Source organism: Drosophila biarmipes, chromosome 2L (assembly GCF_025231255.1).
Source record: "Drosophila biarmipes strain raj3 chromosome 2L, RU_DBia_V1.1, whole genome shotgun sequence".
Taxonomy (NCBI): domain Eukaryota; kingdom Metazoa; phylum Arthropoda; class Insecta; order Diptera; family Drosophilidae; genus Drosophila; species Drosophila biarmipes.
The window spans coordinates 20,860,747-20,880,608 of NC_066612.1; the positions used below are offsets into that span (position 1 = coordinate 20,860,747).

The following is a 19,862-nucleotide window of genomic DNA, read 5'->3' on the forward strand; positions in this document are numbered from 1 at the left end:
CGAATTATACAAAGTTTGTTTTTTACATTAATGTTTTATTATTATCAAGGGTTTCTTAGAATGCACCTTAGCCGTGTGTGCAATAATATACAATTGTTTTTATAACAAAGTATCGCTTGACTTCCGCCCATCCTTCCCGTCTGCTTCACTTTTCCATTGTTTTATTTGATAAGCCAGAAAATTTCCCTCTGTTTGGTCAACTGGCCGATGTAAACGCCTTGTCTAACAAAAAAGTTTAAGTGCTTAATTCCATTTAAACACATTTCAAAGTGACACGACAATTGGTCAAATATTTGAGCGATAAAATCGCCAAGTCAAATAAACAAAACCGGAATTGAAAAGCCGGCAACAGTATAAAAAGCCGGCAAAATTGGGATGATAATAGAAAACAAGCTCGTTCGTTGACCGCGATGGGCGTAGTAAAAATAGCTTTGGTATTGAGCGTGGGGCTGGTCGGCGTTTTGGCCAACATTCACAAGGAGAAGCAGGAGGACGCAAAGTACAATTGGTGGCAGCACGAGGTCTTTTACCAGATCTACCCTAGATCCTTCCAGGACAGTAACGGCGATGGGATCGGCGATCTTCCGGGTATTACTTCTAGGTTACAGTACTTCAAGGATACAGGCATCACTGCCGTCTGGCTGAGTCCCATCTACGAGTCGCCCATGGTGGACTTTGGATACGATATATCAAACTACACGAATATTCAGCCGGAGTACGGTACCCTGCAGGACTTTGACGACCTGATAGCCAGGGCAAATGAACTGGGTGTGAAGGTCATCCTGGACTTTGTGCCCAATCACAGCTCGAATAAGCATCCATGGTTCATCAAATCGGTGGCCCGAGAGCCAGGATACGAGGACTTCTATGTGTGGGAGGATGGAATACTCCTGGAGAACGGAACTCGAGTGCCGCCCAACAACTGGCTGTCGGTCTTCTCCGGATCTGCTTGGATGTGGAACGAGGAGAGGCAACAGTTCTACCTGCGCCAATTCACCTACGGGCAACCCGATCTGAACTACCGAAACCCGGCAGTGGTTCAAGCCATGGACGATGTGATGCTCTTCTGGCTAAACAAGGGCATTGCAGGTTTTCGCATCGATGCCATTATTTATATTTACGAGGATGCTCAGCTGAGGGACGAGCCTCTGAGTGGCACCACTGATGATGCGAACAATGAGGCTTATTTGGATCACATCTACACCAGAAACCAACCCGAAGATTACGGACTTCTCCAGCACTGGCGGCAACTCCTGGACAACTACACGGCCAGCCATGAGGGACCCCTGAGGATCATGATGACCGAGGGGTATGCCTCAGTGTCCCAGCTGATGGAGTACTACGAAGACGCGAACGGAGTTCAGGGTCCCGAGTTTCCCTTCAACTTTGACTTCATCACCGAGCTGAATGCCAATTCGACAGCTGCCGACTTTGTCTTCTACATCTCCAGGTGGCTTATCTACATGCCACACGGCCATGTGGCCAACTGGGTGATGGGAAATCACGACAATCCTCGAGTGGCTTCGCGATTTGGCGAGCAATCTGTGGACGCCTTGAATATGCTGCTAATGACGCTGCCAGGAATTGCCATAACCTACAATGTCTGCATAGAAACATCTGAGTTTAAGGCTGTAATGGTATTTATTTATTTATTTGTTTTAGGGAGAAGAGTTGGGCATGACGGATTACAGGGACATCAGCTGGAGTGATACTGTGGATCAGCCCGCTTGCGATGCTGGTATCGACAACTATAAAACGGTCTCCAGAGATCCGGAGCGCACGCCCATGCAATGGAGTGGAGACCTCAATGCAGGATTCTCCACAGCCAACCGGACTTGGCTGCCTGTCAACCCCAACTACAGGGAGCTCAATCTTCGGAATCAGCAGCAGGCAAGGCGAAGTCACTACAAGATCTACCAGAGTCTTCTGAAGCTCAGACAGCTGCCAGTCTTGAAGAACGGATCCTTTGTTCCAGAAGTGGTGAATCGAAGGGTGTTCGCTTTCAAGCGGTGAGTAGTCAGATAAATTACTATCCATAAGGGTTATACCAGCTATTACAAATTTTGGCAAGCATTATATCATATGTACCTTCATTTAATTTATCAGAAATTGTTAGTTGTGCAGTCTTACAACTCTGTTGATTACCACTACCGTATATATTTTTCACTTTGCAGAGAACTAAAGGGCGAGTACACTCTGCTGACCATCGTGAACGTGAAGAACCGCACCGAGGTGGTGGACATCGGCGACTTCATAGATCAACCCAACCGGTTAGCTGTCCTGGTGGTGGGCGTGGACTCGCAGCACCGGGTGGGGGATCGACTCAAGGCCGATGCCATCGAGCTGGCCCCCTACGAGGGATTAGTTATTCAGCTGAACAAGCGAAAGTAACCCACACACCACTTGGTATTCATCATTAAAATACAAGAAAACTTTCCATTCGCAGCCGAGCTTTTCTATTTTCGCTTTGAAATGTATCTCACAGGGGCCATCTGATTCCAGTTTCCATTTCATTTGACAGCAAAACACATTTCCATATACATTAGCGCTGCGCAAACATTTTAATTGAATTGGGAGCACTTGGCTTCGGACCTTCTACCTCCTACTTCACTTACTGCTCAACTTGAACTGAAAGTCGTAATTCATAATTGTCGTCGGGCTTGTGGCCCTTTTTTCGGGTTTAGGACAGCTGATAAATGGTGGCCGAATTTAATAAAATTTCCTTTGCGAGTTGACATAAACAAATGCGGCTTCCAAGGGGTCGACCTTTGTTTGATTTTAATTTCAATAGCATTTCCTATTAGTTGTTGAGCCAGAGGAACAAGGTGATTAGCAGTTGATTTTGTAACAGAAAGTGTTATGAGTGCATTTCATTTTTAAACAACAACAACAAACGTGATTTAATATTATATTTTGTCGGTTTTTACGGAGCTTTTTAATTATAGCTGTATACAGTTTAAATTCAAAACAATTAGAGTGTATATATATATTCTTGATCAGCATCACTAGACGAGTCGATTTAGCCATATCCGTCTGAATGCTGACCGTCCGCCTGTCCGTCTGTTTCTACACAAACTAGTCTCTTAGTTTTAAGCCAATTGTGCTTAAAATGTCCCTAAACTCTTCTCTCTTTGCTGGTAGTTTATAAGTCGGAACCAGCTTGATCGCACAAGTATATCTTATAGCTCCCACATGAATAAAGAAAAAAAATTAAAACTAGAAATGAAGTTAACTTCGGCAAGCCGAAGTTTGTATACCCTTGCAGTTATAAGAAATAATGAACGTTAGTAACACCGTGTGACATTTTTAAGGATTGTTGGTAGCCCTAGTAATATTAAAAAAAGAAATCTTTTATTCTTTCTGTGACCATTTCCTTGACAGCTATATGTTAGAGTCGTCCGGATTTTATTAAATTTAATTCAAAATTGTTTAAAATATCAAAAATTATATTTCCAATATTATAAGATAATATGTCAAAAAACGACGAAGCTATAATTGTTTTCATATTTTTTCCCACCAATTTTCCGATCGTTTCTATGACAGCTATATGATATAGTCGTCGTAATTAATTTAATAAATATCGGGCGTTTTTAACATATAGCAAGCAACGGTAAGAGAAATAATGGAATACTTTTTTTAATATCGCTAAGGCCAGAAACAATCCTCACGAATTTAACAATTTACTAACGTTGATTATTTCTTATAACTGCAAGGGCATACAAACTTCGACATGCGAAGCTATATTTCTTGCTTGTTTTCGATTTAAACCAGATCATTCTGTGCATCGCGATGATTTTCAGTTGTTGGTGTACCTAAAGCTTTCGGTCAGCTGTTGGCAATGACCTTCCCAAAAGCTTTCAGTTGATCGCCGGCAGCTGCTAACATAAAAGCACAAGTGAAAAACAAAATTGTGTTCAGTTTACTCTGATTTCTTTGAGGTGAGCAAAGCGATTTTTGCCTAGATCGGTCGCTATTTCTATAAAAAGTCCCAAGTTTTTGCACCCATCGCCCGCCATAATATACATTGGCTTGTCAAGCGCAGTATGCCGTAAAATTGGGAGAAACAATTTTGTTTACTCATTTAATTCGCGCCGCAATTTGTTTTGATTTGAACTGATAAAAATCTCCCACTAAATTATACCCTTAATGCGAGCGGTGTTAATTAGACACAGACTAATGCAAAATTTATTTTAATTATATGGCAGAATCGCTTTAAAAGTGGCTGTCAAATTGCCAGCTCTCGAGCACAACGAGCCGAAAACTTGGCCGCGATGCTCGCTCCACTCATCCAAATCCTTCTTTTTAGTCTGCTGTGCTCCGGCTCCATTATGGCCGGCCTGGTGAAGAGCGATTCGGAGGACTTCATCGACTGGTGGCAGCACACGGTCTTCTATCAGATCTATCCGAGGTCCTTCAAGGACAGCAACGGCGATGGCATCGGCGATCTGCGGGGAATCACCTCAAAGTTGTCGTATTTGGCCGACACTGGCATTACGGCCACTTGGTTGAGTCCCATATTCCAGTCGCCCATGGTGGACTTTGGCTACGACATCTCGGACTACACGAAGATCCAGCCGGAGTATGGAACTATGCAGGACTTTGAGGAGCTCATCGACAAGGCCTACGAGTATGGCATCAAGGTTATTCTGGACTTTGTCCCCAATCACAGCTCGGATCAGCATGAATGGTTCAAGAAGTCGGCCGCCAGGGAGCCGGGCTACGAGGATTTCTACGTGTGGGAAGACGGCATCCTCCTGGAGAACGGTACTCGAGTTCCGCCCAACAACTGGCAGTCGGTCTTCTACGGATCCGCCTGGGAGTGGCACGATGGTCGCCAGCAGTACTACCTACACCAGTTCACCAAGGAACAGCCGGACTTGAATTTTCGTAATCCCAAGGTGGTTCAGGCCATGGATGATGTGATACTTTTCTGGCTGAATAAGGGCGTGGCCGGCTTTCGTATCGACGCAGTGAATCATCTATTTGAGGAGCAATCTCTTAAGAATGAACCCTTGAGTGGCAAGACCACCGACCCACTCTCCTATGACTACACCAAGCACATTTACACCAAGGATCTGCCAGAGGTTTTGGAAATGATTCAGCATTGGAGGCAACTGCTGGATGACTTCAGTGCCAAGCACCCCGAACGACCCACACGCATCATGATGACGGAGGCGTATGCCGGACTCACCCAGCTGGCGGACTACTACGAGGACTCCAAGGGGGTTCGGGGCTCCCATCTGCCCTTCAACTTCCACTTTATCACGGATGTGAAAGGCGGCTCGGATGCGCGTGACTTTGTCTACAACGTGGAGAAGTGGCTGATCTACATGCCGCGCGGGCACGCGGCCAACTGGGTCATGGGTAACCACGACAACCCCCGGGTCGCCTCCCGATTCGGTCCCGCCAGCGTGGACGCCATGAACATGCTGCTGCTGACCCTCCCCGGCGTAGCCGTCACTTACAATGTGAGTTTCTGGTCCTGAAGCTGGAGGCCCTTGGTCATATCCCTTTCCTTTTAGGGCGAGGAGCTGGGCATGGAGGACTACCGCGAAATTAGCTGGCGGGATACGGTGGATCCGCCGGCCAGGAATGTGGGCGAGGAGCTCTACAAGGAGGTCTCCCGGGACCCTGTGCGCACTCCCTTTCAGTGGAGCAACGAGTCCAATGCAGGTGAGTTGCCATGAACATAATGAATTAAAAATAGTTGTAGAGCGGAAGTTATTTATTATGTTATTAGAGTATTTATGTTGAAATAGTTTTTTGAGTCATTACACAGTTTAGAATACTATTTGTTATTCCTTTTTACTTAGAAGTAAAAGATCTGTAAAGTGTGAGGCAGCAAAAACAACATCTGCAATCCCGAGAAAAAAAATGGGACGAAAATCAAAGTGTTATTCTACTCAGATATTATCAACATAAGAAGGGAATTCTCTTTTCACATCTCAGTATTATATTTTAGTAGAAATTGAAAGTTTATTATTTGTGCCCATTTAAGGGTGCAAAAATTACTTCGAATTTTTTATATTTCTTTACTGAATAATATCTTTTTAACATAGGGTTCTCTAGTGGCCCAAAAACTTGGCTGCCTGTGCATCCCAACTATCTTGAACTGAACTTGGAGGCCCAGAAGGCAGCCAGCAAAAGCCACTACCAGGTGTACAGGGACCTACTCGAGCTGCGACGATCGGGCATAATGCGTTTGGGTCGCTTCAACATCGAACCCATTTCGCGTTGGGTCTTCGCCTTCAAGCGGTGGGTGACCCCAGCATGCTCCACCGACCCGTTGACTAGTTTAAAAGTAATTTTGCAGGTCCTACTCCAACTTTGAGTCGATAATTACCGTCATTAATGTGAGCGACAAGGAGCAGTTGGTGAATCTCACGGAGTTCCTCAACCAACCCAAGAAACTCATCGTTGAGGTCTCCGGAGTAGACTCCCATTATCAACCTGGGTGAGTGCGCCTGTTCAAGTTTTTGTCAATCATTTCCCGCTTTACAATTACACGAAAGAAAACCTAATCTTGGACCACAGTTCACTCACCAATGAACAAAGAGTTATAATTCTGATCTGATATATTTTAATTGAAGAATAATTGTAAGATTTACTCACACCAACTTTTGATAAAAATCACCATCAAATCAGATACAGCTCTTAAAATTCGAATAAGATTTTCTTTTTGAAGTGGAAAAGCCCTTACATAATTCCTGAACCCTCGATGACCGCTATATCATTTTCTCTCTGTATTTCCGCTGCAGTCAATCCCTCGCCGCAAGTGCCTTGTCCCTGGCCGCCCGTGAGGGTCTCGTCTGTCGGCTCGTCTAGCCGGAATCGGGATTAGAGGAATTACCAGCTGATGGCGGCAAACTTTGCTCTTTAATTGCATTTCCAGTTCAGAATGTCACGCGATTGAATACAAAATGGGGCAAAATTAATGACCATAGAGCTGGCTGGTGTGTGTGTGATTTCGTTCGACTCGGATAGATTGAATTTAACGCTGTCCGGTGCTAATGAAGGCGAGGGGGCAGAGTGGGTCTCGGCCCGGCCGGATCCTGTCCGGAAAAAGTGGCCCCGACGTCGCCTGTTCCTGGCAACTTTCCAGAGCTCTGCCGCCGCTTATGTTTGTATTTCATTCTCGCTCGGCCACTGTAATTTTTCATGTATGGAGGAGAACTCACCCACGGCCCCAGCAAGATTTATGGAACTGGTGCAGACCCGTCCCACTTTTTCGGAAATGTCGCCAAGCCGGGAATATAATATAATATAATAGCACATGCAAAAGTTTTTAAATGTCCTTTAATAACGGAGTTAAATGTTTGCAAATTGCAAATACGGCAAACTTGCTGGAAACTTTTGATTGCTCGATGCTTACACAAACATGTTTCCAACAAATGGCAGTTGTTTGGATAAGAGCTAATGGTTTGTAATGTCGGTAAAGTGGTGTAGTTTTTGTTCAAATTCATAAAATTTGTATGGGTTTTTAAACCAGGTTTTACTTGACCACCTTATATGAAGCTATAAGTATTTGAGAAACTTCAGAAAATTAAATTTTTTGGTAAACAAAAAGTAGTGCTAAAATAAAAGAAACTAGCTGTTTGGATCGCACATCAAAGGCAAAATTAAATTCATAAAATTGGAAAGCTTAATCATTTAGCTTGAAAGCTATTTGGCTGACATTTTCTAGCATCTATTGGAAATGTACAAAATTTTATAGGCGATTCCACTTTTAGTTCATCACAAGTAAATTAAAAATGGCCCAAGGCTTACGCGATTTTCGAAAGTTTTATTATTTTATTGCCAGTTGTTACGTTGAGCAGAGGCTCTCATCGGATTAAGAGTATATATATTTTGCTGTCTATATGTCCCGCTGCGTTTCATCTCGTTTTGCTTTTGGCCTGCCTGCCCCGGAACCGGTAGGAGTATTAATTATAAACTATTTTAATAATTCAGCGACAGCATTCTGGACGAGGCCTTCCGACTTCATCTGCCCCCTGGAGGCGGAATTGTTTTAAGGGAGCGCAGCACCACGATAATGAGGTGAGTTCCTGCCGGAATGGCTGTTTTAGAAATTGGTTAAGCAGCTCATCAAGTCGGCCAATGTGGTTCTGGTCGCCCTGCTGGTCTACAACTTGTGGCGTCACAAATGGACCAAAGTGAATTTCAATCAGTATCGGTTTTGATTGATTCTCGCTGTTCCCCGGGGTCTGCCTGAGTGTGTGTGTGTCTGCTGATTGATTGATTGATTAATTAATTAATAAAGCGAACGTCAGCTTAAATGTCATTAACAGTTGGCCAGGACTAACGACTCCTGAGTGTGGCCGATGGGATTTGCAAATTTAATTTCCTCTACCAGTGGATCTGTCAAGTGGAGAGAAATGTTTGGGGCGGGGGTGATAGATGGATTTTCTTTTAAGACTGGGAAACAATGGGGAATTGATTTCCAGGAGATTGCAAATATTTATAAATAAACTGAAAAGGACTCAATAAATATTTATATATTTTTTCCCAAAGTAAACCTTTAGTCACCAAAAAATATAGTAAAAGGTTTTCTTAACCATGTTATTATATGGGAAAAACGAAAAAACACTAAGCTACATTGTTTAAAGACTACAAGAAAATGTCGCTCGACTTGCCTTGGTCACAGGATGCCCCAAAGCCGAGATTTTACACGTTTCAATGTCTGCGAAACCACTTATCTTGCTGCTAAGCGTTCGACACTCTGCGATGGCAAAAGGTGAATAAATGTAAGTGTTATCCTGAGACTGAAACTGCATAACTGCAAAAGGAAATGTTTTTTTTCTTCAGCTGCACTTGAGCGCTGGCAAACTTGATAAATTATCCTCGCCTGGGAAAATTTCAAGTGAGTGGGTTCAGCAGTGAATGGTGTCAACAATCGTTTTTACTCAATTTGCTGCCGCTTTCAGATAGTTCCGCGATTTGCAAGGACCGCTGCAGTTGGCAGCCGTCTCTGCGAATTTAACGCATTGATGCCTCCGAACAGGAGACATCCTCCGGAGCAGACTAGTTGGGCCACCGACAGAAGCCTTGGCAACAGAAACACACAGCCCGCAACCGGATATGCCAATGAAATTACAGCAAAGTGCCTGCGAATTAACCAGAGCGAAAAGCTGTCAGGGACGACAAGGACCTCCATGAGTGAACGATTGACTGGGGAGCTAGAGCTCAGATTAGCCAGGAAACGCGTTCTGAGATTCATGCTGTTTGGATTATGCTACGGAAAGGATGTGTTTGCAGTTACATTCACGGCTTCCTGAGAGCTCACATCAGATGATCTAAAAATACTCAAATAAATCTAAAAGTTCTTTGTGAGTTCCAGCCCAAACTTCAATCAAAGGGAGCAAGCTAAAACCCCCGAAAAGTTATCTGTGACTGTAATTTGCAGCATGCTGAGGGGTACTAAAAAGTTTAAATTTCATTTAAGTTTACTTAGTGGAACATTTGGGCTGAACAAACTTCAGAGCGTCTAACTGGAAAAGGCCCCAAAAATCTGAGCGAAATTGAGTTGCAAATTATGGCAAGAACACCTTGTCGAATTGCCAGGACAACGACGGCGCGCTGTCTGGCCTTTGTTCTCTGACATTCGAGAAGAGGCAAACAAGGAGGGCGAATGTGAGTCTGTGTGGGTTTAAGCCTTTGTGCTAGTTAGCCAAATTGTAGCAAACATGTTGGAAGGGCTCGGGCAGGAGGCTCTGCACCTTGATGCCAGAAGTGGCATCCTTGCGGGCATCCTTTCCGCCAGATTTTCGCCAACCTTTCTGGCGCGTGTGTTTCTGCTCCTGGCAGCAGCCATTTTGCACTTTGCCTTGTTTCATTTGATTTTTTTTGGTTCTCGGGACTGTCGGCTACACACATTTTGCAGACAGTCGTTGGCGCCGCTTTTAACTGTTTTAATTAAAAAATTTCCAGAGCTCAGGCCATTGGTAGCCAGTTTCATGCCTGCCTTTGTGTGTGTGTTGCCGCTTTTCCGAAGGGTTTAACGAAAATTGATTTTAAGCCTTTTTTCTTTTATTATTATGGCTGTCGCTGACACTTGAAAGAAAAAGTTGGCCCGCAGAGACTAAGGCAAATTGATTGCCAATTGAGCGGCCATTGCCATAAAAGAAAACACAGCGGGTGCAAAAGGGACACAGAGGAGATGCATATATTATCCTTTAAAGTATGCTTTGGCCAAGACAGAGGAAAATATTCAATGAAGCCCCCCCCCACATGACAATAAAACTTTATGTTCGTATATGTATTTCGGTCTGAGTCCGCCTTTGTCGCATTCCATAGCATTCGGAGAATTTTTGAGCGTTTTGTGTTCGAGCGGAATTTATGCAAATTTGATTAAATTTCCTTGTCGCTTTTGGCCAGAAAGGCTGAAGTACGGAGCTCTGGCAGCTCAAGGCATTCCAGCAACGCACTCCTCCATTGCCACGCCTGAGAGAATGCCGTGGATTCTGGTAATTCACGATTGGAAATTTCGTCCTGGGATCCTTCCCTGAAGTGGTGAGAACTTCCTCGAGCAAGCGTTAATTGGGGTTAAATTATAAGGACTTTCCTAAAGTTTTTCCCAAGTGGATCGGTTAGTCCTCAAGTTCTGGTCCTTAGTAATGAAAAATATGTGCGGTTAGGTACTTTTAAGTGACCTTATAAAGCCCATGCCCTATATTATAAAATAAATATTTGTTATTATTATGCAACTTATTCAAAACTTTCACTGATGTGATTATTTATTATTTAAAATGTTGCTAATAACTCGATATTCTCTCTAAACTAAAGTTGCCTAATCGATCTCTATTCATGACGGCCCTTCTGCTTCCTTTGTTCTTGTTTAATTTAATTAATTAGAGAGTTACTTCCTAAAAATTAGCCAATTCAACAAAGAAAACCCGTTGAACCACAAACTAAATGAGCCACTTAACCCTTTTCTTCACGAGAGCGAGGCTTTTGGGCAGGGAAAAATTATAAATACGAGTACGGGGGTGGGACCATCTGCTGCCTGCCAGCACATCAATTAGCCAATGGTCCAACTTGTCGGCCGAACGCTTGATCAGCCAAGCGAATCCTTCGAGCGGACGAGAGCCGTCCCCAGGACCATTCATCTCCACCATGTCAGACACGCCCCCTTCCAGAGACGGGCCAAACAAATCGAGGGCCATAACCAGTAAAAGGGCGAAAGACAAAACAGCCGCGACCGGGCCGACAACAAGTGTAATATGTCAATTGAAGGACACTTCCAGGCAAACACTCACCCGATCCGCCGCACACACACTTCGGCGAACTTTTCACTATTTATTGCAATGCTGTCTGCGCTGTCGCCGCAGGATATGCTACGGTTATTTGCAAAATATTGCAGGGCCCATAAATTGAAACCCAAAAGGACAGGCGGCCGCCAAGCGACTTGGCTAAAAAGGCAAAAAGGAGGGCTCCGGAATCGGAATAGGGGGCGTGGCTTTTGGGACTGGGGTTGAAGCTCGACGTGGCCCGGCTTTGTCTCAAAATCGCCGCACGATTTGTGGCCGCTACGTGACCGGGCAAACGAGCCACCCCAGGACATGCCAGGACATTCAAAGGCTCAAAGGGGCTGTGCGGTGCGGTCCTGACCTTGGGCCAAAAGAATTGGCCATAGCATTCTGGGCCACTGTTTAATTTTTGTCTGCCGACTATTTCGGTAGGAAAGGAAAACGAATGGGATGTCTGAAAGCTTTTAAAGATTTAAAGGACGAAAGGGTTTTAAAGAATACAGGAAAACTAGTTAATTAACTAAAACACACTTATTTATTTAGGATTGTTTATTAAAATAAATTTAAATTTGGATAAATATCTTAAAAACATTTAAAGCCTAGACGGGTTAATTTATTATAATGTATTATGGCCATATATATTATCTGGAATTAGGAACAAACTGCCTTTTCATTGTTCAGTCAATCCTCTTTGAAAGCTTGGTAGCAAAAATAATAACAAATTTATACTTAAAACTGACATCAATCCCCTGCTTTCGACAAGCAAGGAAAATACTTTTGCATTTCCGCCAGCTGCTGGAACGAAAATCCGAAATTGCATGCGTATTTTGCAGAATATCTGATGCACTCCAACGGCACGGGGCAAACTCGTTCGCTCCGAAATACAATTCATGAATTTTAATCTCGAATGGACACACGGACAAACCCAGAAACAAAGCCATACCCTCTTGAGCTTACTTTGTGGTCTCGGGCAGTTTATTAGCCAAAACACAACTGACCGGCCAGCCATGTAAACCAAGGCAAAAGGCCGCTGCGAAGGAAACGGAAAAGCGAACAACATCGTACATGGCCAACAGAAGGCGGTTATCAAAGTTGGCCAGAACGGCTGCCACTCAAAACGAGAATCGAGGCCCGACCTTGTTTACCTGGCAATAGACTTTTAAATTTTCCCTCCGTATGTACGCAACGAGCTACTAGAAGTCTAAGCGGTGGTGGGCCAGGAAATCTGCGTGGCATATGCAGAGGACATAAAAAGTTTCCCATAAATTTTTACCTCACCCGGCTTTGGCCAGCAAGAATCCTAAATGAATTGTTGCTACCCGGCTGGGTGCCAAGAGAGCAGGGGAGATAACTTTTATAATAGCCCAACTCGTTGGAAATTCAATTTCATTTTCAATTTAATGCTGCAACGAGCCACGAAGAACGTACCTGCTCTGCAGAGAATTACCCTCAATCTGCTTCTTTTTGTGGAGCTTTTTTTTTGCCATTTGAATTGACTTACCTGCAAAGAAATGATAGAAAAATAAGTTACACACTGGCAGATGCACGAATTATTTTATGAGTTTCAAGAAAATCGAGAAAGGAGCTAGTCCCGGCAATCCGAAATTTATATTCCCTTACAGTTCGTTCCTGTGGGAGCCGTGATTGTACTGGGGCTTCCAAGTTGTATGATATTAATTATCCCACATTTAACTTTCAAAATTTCCAATATCAAATTTTGTAATGAAAGTGTTTGTGAAATCGACCTATTAATACACTTATTATTATTAAATAAGACCTTTGAGATATAAACAAAAAGACTCGTTCGCGATAAAGGAACATCGATAGATTGACTGCCTAGTGATGCTGATCATGAATATATAAATTCTGGGACCGGAAGCGTCTCTTTTACTGCTTTGCAAACTCCTGACTAAAATCATTAAGTCCTCCGCAAGGGTATAACAATGATAAACGCAATATTAAAAATGGAGCTCGAGACCTTTAGTCTTTTGTTCAAGGAGATCGGAGAGGCCAGGCCAAAGCCGTGAACAAAGGCCAGCGGAAAGGGGAAGGTGAAGTAAAGGCTCCATAACATTTGTTGAAAGAAATTTAAGATATCACAATACTAGTGCAAGACAGAAAAAAAATTGCTGTAAAATGAGTATTTAAGGTTTTGTCAAATACCGTCAAGCCTATTTTCATATGCAACATAAAAAATTGTTGAACTATTGAATATTTATTATTTGAATTAAATTATTTTTTTAAGATATTCAGATGATAGGATGGTCAGTGTAAAAGTGTGAAGTATCCTTGTTTGTTTTAAACTTATAGCATTATCAACTTTTTAACATTTTTCGTAAAAAATGTATCTCATATTTTAATATATATTTTTAAGCATTGAATATAACTATATATAAAATTACTTCATCACTCCATCACGAAAGTGTTTACAAATTCAAAGTAAGAAATTAAGCTAAAAATACAACATTTTTAAAAAAAGAACTCCTTACGAATGGTTTTAAGAATAGGTTGTTGCATTTAGCTGGCTACATTTTTAATTGAACATTTTAAAAATATTTTGCAAATAAATGAAATATTTTCTGTGCTTATTGAAGATATTCCACAATTCTTGAGTACTTTGATTACTGTAAAATATTTTCTCCGGTGTCGAATCTTTGTTGGATTTGAACCCACAAAGCCTTTTTTCTTTTTGTTCCTCGTCCACAGCTTTCTTTGTTGGATCCATAATTGCACTTGAGTGGAGGAGTTCTAAATCTCCGAGTCGGTTTACAGCAACTTACCTATGACATAGGAGTACCCGTCCAGCGTCAGGACACACTTGCGGGTGGTGGTGCCCACTAGGTTGCCCAGGACGCTCACTCCGATGCCGCCGCTGGAGCCGCTGGACGGGTACCTGGAGCTGTTGAGCCGCTGGCCCGTCTTGCCGGGACTGGAGGACATGCCCACCGGACTGCCGGCCTCGCAACTATTCAGGCTTTCGCGCCGCGGCTGGGCCTCGAGACCCATAAATTCGTCCCGCCGCTCGCCACTCGAAACCAAACCGTCGCTCGAGTGTTCGCGCTTCTGATCCCGATCCGCGTGGCGCAGCCGGGTGCGCGGTGTGCGGGAAGCGGGAATGGCCATGGAGGACGCGGGTGCCGGAGCGGGAGCGGTACCCATACCCACACTCTCTTCCTCCTGGCCAATGTTCAATGTTTGCGGCTTGTCGCGTCGCGAGGGCAGCGTCTCGTCCAAAGTATCGCCCATTTTCAACGATTCAGATCAGCGCGCTCTCTGGGTAAATCGGTGGAGTTATTACTACGACTCGAAATGCATTTTGCGAAACCGTGGGAATAAATTTGCCTTGTCGACGTACGCCAGTTGAATTTGTGTTTGATTAATATTTTACATTCATTTCTCACTATTAAAACTCACTTTAAATCACATTGTCCTTTCGTTATGGAATTTTATGATGTCTTTCTGGGGTAAAATTAAATTTGAATCGGTTGCACAAATGAAAATTGAATAAAATCAGGTAAAACCATTTCTATTCATTGCCATTGCTCATACGCAGTGTGGTGCGCTCAACGGTTATACAACATAATGCAATTAAAGTGGAAGCACAGAAAAAACTAAAAATATAAGGTAACTTGACCAAAAATGGGGTGTTTTAAATGTTTTTTTTTAGGGTGAGTACTTTTGACTACCTATTTATTCAGTTTATTTTAAAATTCGTATCATACTATAATGAATATTTCTGATGGCACCTTTCCATTTTCAGCTATCCTGCTGTGTATTTTCCGAGTTTTTGCAAAAAAATGTATGTATGAATGGTAGTTTATTTTTTAGTGTACACCGCCCTGACTCTAATTGCACTTTTTCCCGTCTGCTGTCAATTATTCGGTTCGCTTGCCTGCTGCCTGTCCCTCTCATGCCCCGCCACTCCACTTGTTTTGACTGACATTGTTTGGCGTTATTTGATTCGGATTTTTATCGCCTATTGTACGGCTCCTCGGTTGGTCAGTTTGTCATTGGTTTTTTTTTGCATATTTGTCATAGTGCCCGTCCATTTATCAAAAATCCATCAATGCCATATTGCTCTGTGTTCTCCATTATTATTATAGCTTATGTTTCGCGGAACAATTTGTTTTAACGTAGCACGGAAGTTGACGTATCAAGTTTTATTAAATGCTATGGAGCTTCATGTGTGGCCTGCTTAAAAATGTATTTATATAAAAACATACTTAGACTGATGTTAAATATATCTCTTCCAAGTCGTTGGATTGTCACGTTCGACGAATAAAGCTGAATGGCGACACTTTTAAGGCGACATGTGCCCCGGGGCTCGGAGGTGACTCTTTCTACTGTTGGCACGTGGCCTAAGCGTTTTACTCTACTTGACTTGGCCAAAAAGACAGCTGCAAAACGTGCCTCCTGCTGGGACTTTTGCAGGTTGGTGTGCTGCTGAAGAGGGATTATTTGCTCCATGCGAAAGGGGGTTCTATCAACATAAGACAGCTAATTAAAGCATCGAGAAATGGGGCCAGTGGGGCCTCCGTACAAATTTTCAAAACTATAAAAGCCAAGTCGGGTTGAGAGATAGCATTGAAACATATAATTTACTTAAATTGGCATTATTCTGTCTGCCTGTAATAAAATTTGCATAGTGCACATTTGTGCGAATAACTTTCATCACAAGAGCCTTGTGTGGTTAAAATAAATGTTTGGTATTAGACAGATACTTGAGATAATTAATTATCTCGCTTTTGATACAACACATACCGATGCTGTACCTTACAGACTTTAATCAGCAAACAAAACAAAATTGTTTTGAGATTGTTTTCCCTTATTTAACCCTAACCCCTGCGAGGTAAACAGATGAATTCCAAATGATAATCATAAAATTTTAATTAATCTTTTATGTACGTATATAAAATTCCTTTTGTTGTTGTTTGAGAATGCCCGCATTGGGCGCAAGCCCCAATTGCCCGTCCTTTTATCCTTTTGTGGTTGAGGTTATTGTTGTGGCTGCTGTCGGTTTGTCCGCTCGATTGAATGGTGCAAAATCGAGGGGCAAATGTCGGGAGCAGCTGACAGGACTTACATAATCTGGCAGGACCACTTTGTCCCTCCGTCCCCAGCTTTAAGGCTCGCTGCTCTTTAAGGAGCTAGAGCATGGAGCATTCGCCGCGTTTATCAGCCTGCCTAATGAGGTATCAATAACGCCGCCTTTACGACTCAATTAACGAAAGATGTTCGCCTGAAATCAATGCCAGCGCTCTGGGCAACGAAAAGAAAGATATTATGGCCGGGTAGAGAACATTTTGCCATGCAATTTTCGTTTGTGGCCCCATAAATCGCGAAATCCGTCTTATCTTTGCGGTAAGGGGGTGGTTAACCTCTGGGAGCAGTAATACTTTGAGTTCAGAGAACTCCTTTCATGGAATATATTTTAAATTTATACGGATTGGACAGCGCTGTGAGTGAAGGCGAGGGTCCTGGCCATTTATCTAGACCGCCCACATGCGTTATTGGTTTTGGGAGCAGAGTCTAGCGACCCGCATAACTAATGCTGTTTATTATAGTTTTACCCATTATCTGTTTATCTGCTTATGTTTTTCTGTTCGACTTTCTCCCGATGAGCCGCAAAAGTCAGCCAGCAGTCGAAAAGTTTCAATGAACTCTCGTCTGTCAGACGTTTTAGCCAGCATCATAAACATGTCTATCTGAAGGACTCCATCCACCACTTGTTGGCCTGCCTTTTTGTCTCACTGATCTGACAGATGAAAGCTGGCTGGGGCCCGAACGAATGAACACACGAGATAGGCACTGCATAGTCAATTATTTAATTAAAAGCTGTCACTTGCCAGTGCTCGATGTGGCTGTTAATGTGGGCGTTGAAGCCAAGTTAAGGCGGGGCGTGTCCTCGCATGGGGGTTGTTTTGCTCAGAGGAAAACATTGCAAGTAACAGGAGGATAATAAAAGTGAAGAGACAACACCATCACATGGCAATAATTAAAAGCGCATACACAATCCACTTGGAGAGGAGAGAGCAAATGCCGCATAGGAAGTCGTACACGAGAACAATCGACTAAGATTTTTGGTTGGGATCTCAGATAATTAATGATTTGCCCTCAAGGTAGCCAATTTCTGAGCATTCTTATTTCTTGAACGTTATTGCGTGCAGTAAAGGAACAGAATAATCATCAAGTAACTTTCTTCTTTTGAAATATGTATTCTGATACGATTTTCGTTAGTCCTTAAACTTTAAGACCCCTCTTGGCTTGAAATAGAAACAGAAAATACAATTAACAAACTTTTCTTATATTTACACCCAACAAAAACGTAGGTTTTCGTTCAGTGTATATCAAATAGAGCTGCATTGTCGCCCTTGTCATTTGCACATATAAACGGATGTATATACTTGGGTTCCCCCTGTTTTAATTGTTGTAATTTGGAGCTGTTGTTGCCTCTTGACATGACCCGGTCTCGTTGTTTGTTGGTGTAATTTCCCCGATGTCGAGGGGCGCCAGAGCGTCGCCTTTGCCGGCTTGTCTCGGTCCTGGTGTAAATAAAAGATGAGTTAAAGTGCGATAGTTTGGGGCCAAGAATGTTGCGCAGGACGGCTGCGGCTGGATGGCAGGCCTGAAGCGGAGGATGTCGGCCTGTCAGGACGAGGGACTCGGCGAATCGCACCCGTTAATCACACACCACATTCTGCGTTGGATCGATGAGGGATGCAATAAAAAAGCAGGAGAAATTGCATGTAATTGAAGGGGAGCAGGAAAAACAAACTGAGCGACAGGAAGTGTGCAATAAATTTTCCAAGTGCCCGAAAGGGTCGACACTTCAAAGGAAAGTCGCAGGAAAAGTCAGAGAAAAGTCAGGCAGAGAGAGATAGAGTGGGGATTCCTTGACTCGGCTCATTAGCATTTGGGGCGAAGGAAAACTTCGGGGCCATATGAGGCCAAATGTGAAAAACGGGAAGCCAGACAGGCTGACTTGACTTAGTCCACCTCATCATCATCATTATTGGCTTTGGGAACCACATTATGACCAGCATTTACATTGCAAATTGTTTCAGTGTGTTTTTTGCTATTTCTACACACAGGACTCCCAGCTGTGGGCTAAATGCAGTTCCTGCCGCAAAGTCCCATTTACATAGAAGGACAAGCGCCAGAGAGAAACGGCAAACAAATGAGAAAAGTCGCATTATTAATTTGCCGCACCGCACGACCATAAATAAGGATGTCTGTCTACGGCTGCCCCTCCTCGCCTCGCGCTTTTCGCACACACTCACACAATTCAAAGGACCTCCACGGCATCCTTGTCCATATGTTCCGGTTTTGCGGCTCGGTTTTTCTCCCGACGCTCCTCGCAATTTTCTCCAGCAATTTATTACTATTTTGACTTGTAGATGTGCTGCTTCCTATCTGTGTCCTGAGTCCGTTTCCCTTCTTCTTTTCCCTGCCTTGCGACAATTTGTAAAGCAGGCAATTATCCTTATTAGCCGCTTATTTATAGCCATGTTTGTTTACTCGTTTTCCATTGACGCATAAACAATGCGAAAACGATAATAGGGGAGTTGGTGTTTTCCCGGGATGAAATAATTGCCGCAGATTGGCAATCAACCAGTTTGCCCCTGGCCTTCGAGGGCGAACCTATGGGCTTGTGGATTTTATTTGGAATCACTATTAAATTTTCATGAGCTTCAGGAGAGCGGTTGGACTGCTTATGGAGGCAGCTATAAGTATTTCACTAGAGATGGAATAAAATATTTCCTTTATCAGCTAATCAATCGATAACAATTTTATAATAACTATTCCAAATTTCCGACATTTTAAAGATATAATATTTAATTTATTTATTTTAAAGATATTTAATATACTCTGTTCTCAGGAAAGTTTAAGGATTTTTGTTATTAATCTGATAACAATATTGACGTGGGAACTTAATCCTTTTTAAATAATTATCTGTAAGAAAAGATAATTTAAATGTCCTACTTCCTGTATTTTCTGGAACCTCTTCTCTCCTATTGATTGATATCAGCGACTTGTGACTTTTGCTTTCCTGCACATTCTTATAAATAAGTAACAAAGAGTAATGCACTACTTTGGATGTTTTATGGCTGGGTAAATCGAAAGGTAAGCACAGCCACTGCTGGGATTTGATTTCATTGCTAATGAAAAAATATTAAATATTTAATGGGCCAGGAAGCATTTGTTCAACCCTTTAAAGCAGTCCCAGGGATGTTTTCCCCCTGCCAGCAGCACCAAGTCATTTTAAATTACTGCGTAATGAGTTGAGCCACCTTGCGCAGGGGGCTGGAATGATCTGGGGCGTTGAAAGCTTTTCGGGACTTTCCGAACATAAAGAACATTGTCAAATCAGCGACATTTTTATTGCCACCAAGTAACCCCTTTTCCGCCCCTGGACACATCATACATGTAAACGCTAGTATGTATATGAGTCCGTTATGCCTCCGCTCGCTTACATGCTGATGATGTCGTTATTAAACGCATAAATAAATTGTCAAAAAATATGTGCGCAAGAAGACGAAGGAAGTGCCGGAGCAGAAAGGCGGTGAAAAGGGGCGTGGCAGGGGCTTGGGACCGGCAGGAGTAACTTTGAGATGC

General features: G+C 43.0%; 4 protein-coding genes across 14 annotated transcripts in view; 3 read left to right on the forward strand and 1 right to left on the reverse strand.

Annotated features, from left to right (window-relative positions):
* Positions 1-19,862, reverse strand: part of LOC108033606 (dual specificity calcium/calmodulin-dependent 3',5'-cyclic nucleotide phosphodiesterase 1) — an 87,012-nt gene that overhangs the window by 34,071 nt on the left and 33,079 nt on the right. For 7 of the 11 annotated variants that reach the window (XR_007763499.1, XM_050885322.1, XM_050885324.1 and 4 more), the window contains exon 2: positions 14,027-14,705. The exons of 3 other annotated variants lie outside the window; for them this stretch is intronic. Coding sequence is in view for 7 of the 8 variants with exons in the window: in XM_050885322.1 (XP_050741279.1) it covers positions 14,027-14,492 (466 nt within the window). In the remaining variant the exon portion in view is untranslated. The remainder of the gene's footprint in view (positions 1-14,026; positions 14,706-19,862) is intronic. One more of the 11 variants, XM_050885325.1, reaches the window with a different exon arrangement.
* On the forward strand, positions 193-2,445 carry LOC108033608 (maltase 1). Its single transcript, XM_017107970.3, has 3 exons — positions 193-1,601; positions 1,663-2,009; positions 2,175-2,445. The coding sequence occupies exons 1-3, from the start codon at positions 411-413 to the stop codon at positions 2,389-2,391; spliced, it is 1,755 nt and encodes a 584-aa protein (XP_016963459.1). The 5' UTR covers positions 193-410; the 3' UTR covers positions 2,392-2,445.
* LOC108033609 (maltase 2) lies at positions 4,229-6,945 on the forward strand. The gene is made up of 5 exons (XM_017107971.2): positions 4,229-5,468; positions 5,523-5,673; positions 6,060-6,255; positions 6,314-6,454; positions 6,759-6,945. The coding sequence occupies exons 1-5, from the start codon at positions 4,272-4,274 to the stop codon at positions 6,823-6,825; spliced, it is 1,752 nt and encodes a 583-aa protein (XP_016963460.1). The 5' UTR covers positions 4,229-4,271; the 3' UTR covers positions 6,826-6,945.
* On the forward strand, positions 7,427-9,368 carry LOC108033233 (uncharacterized). Its single transcript, XM_017107498.3, has 3 exons — positions 7,427-7,432; positions 8,067-8,860; positions 8,925-9,368. Exons 1-2 carry the CDS (start codon positions 7,427-7,429, stop codon positions 8,178-8,180), a joined length of 120 nt encoding a protein of 39 aa, XP_016962987.1. The 3' UTR covers positions 8,181-8,860; positions 8,925-9,368.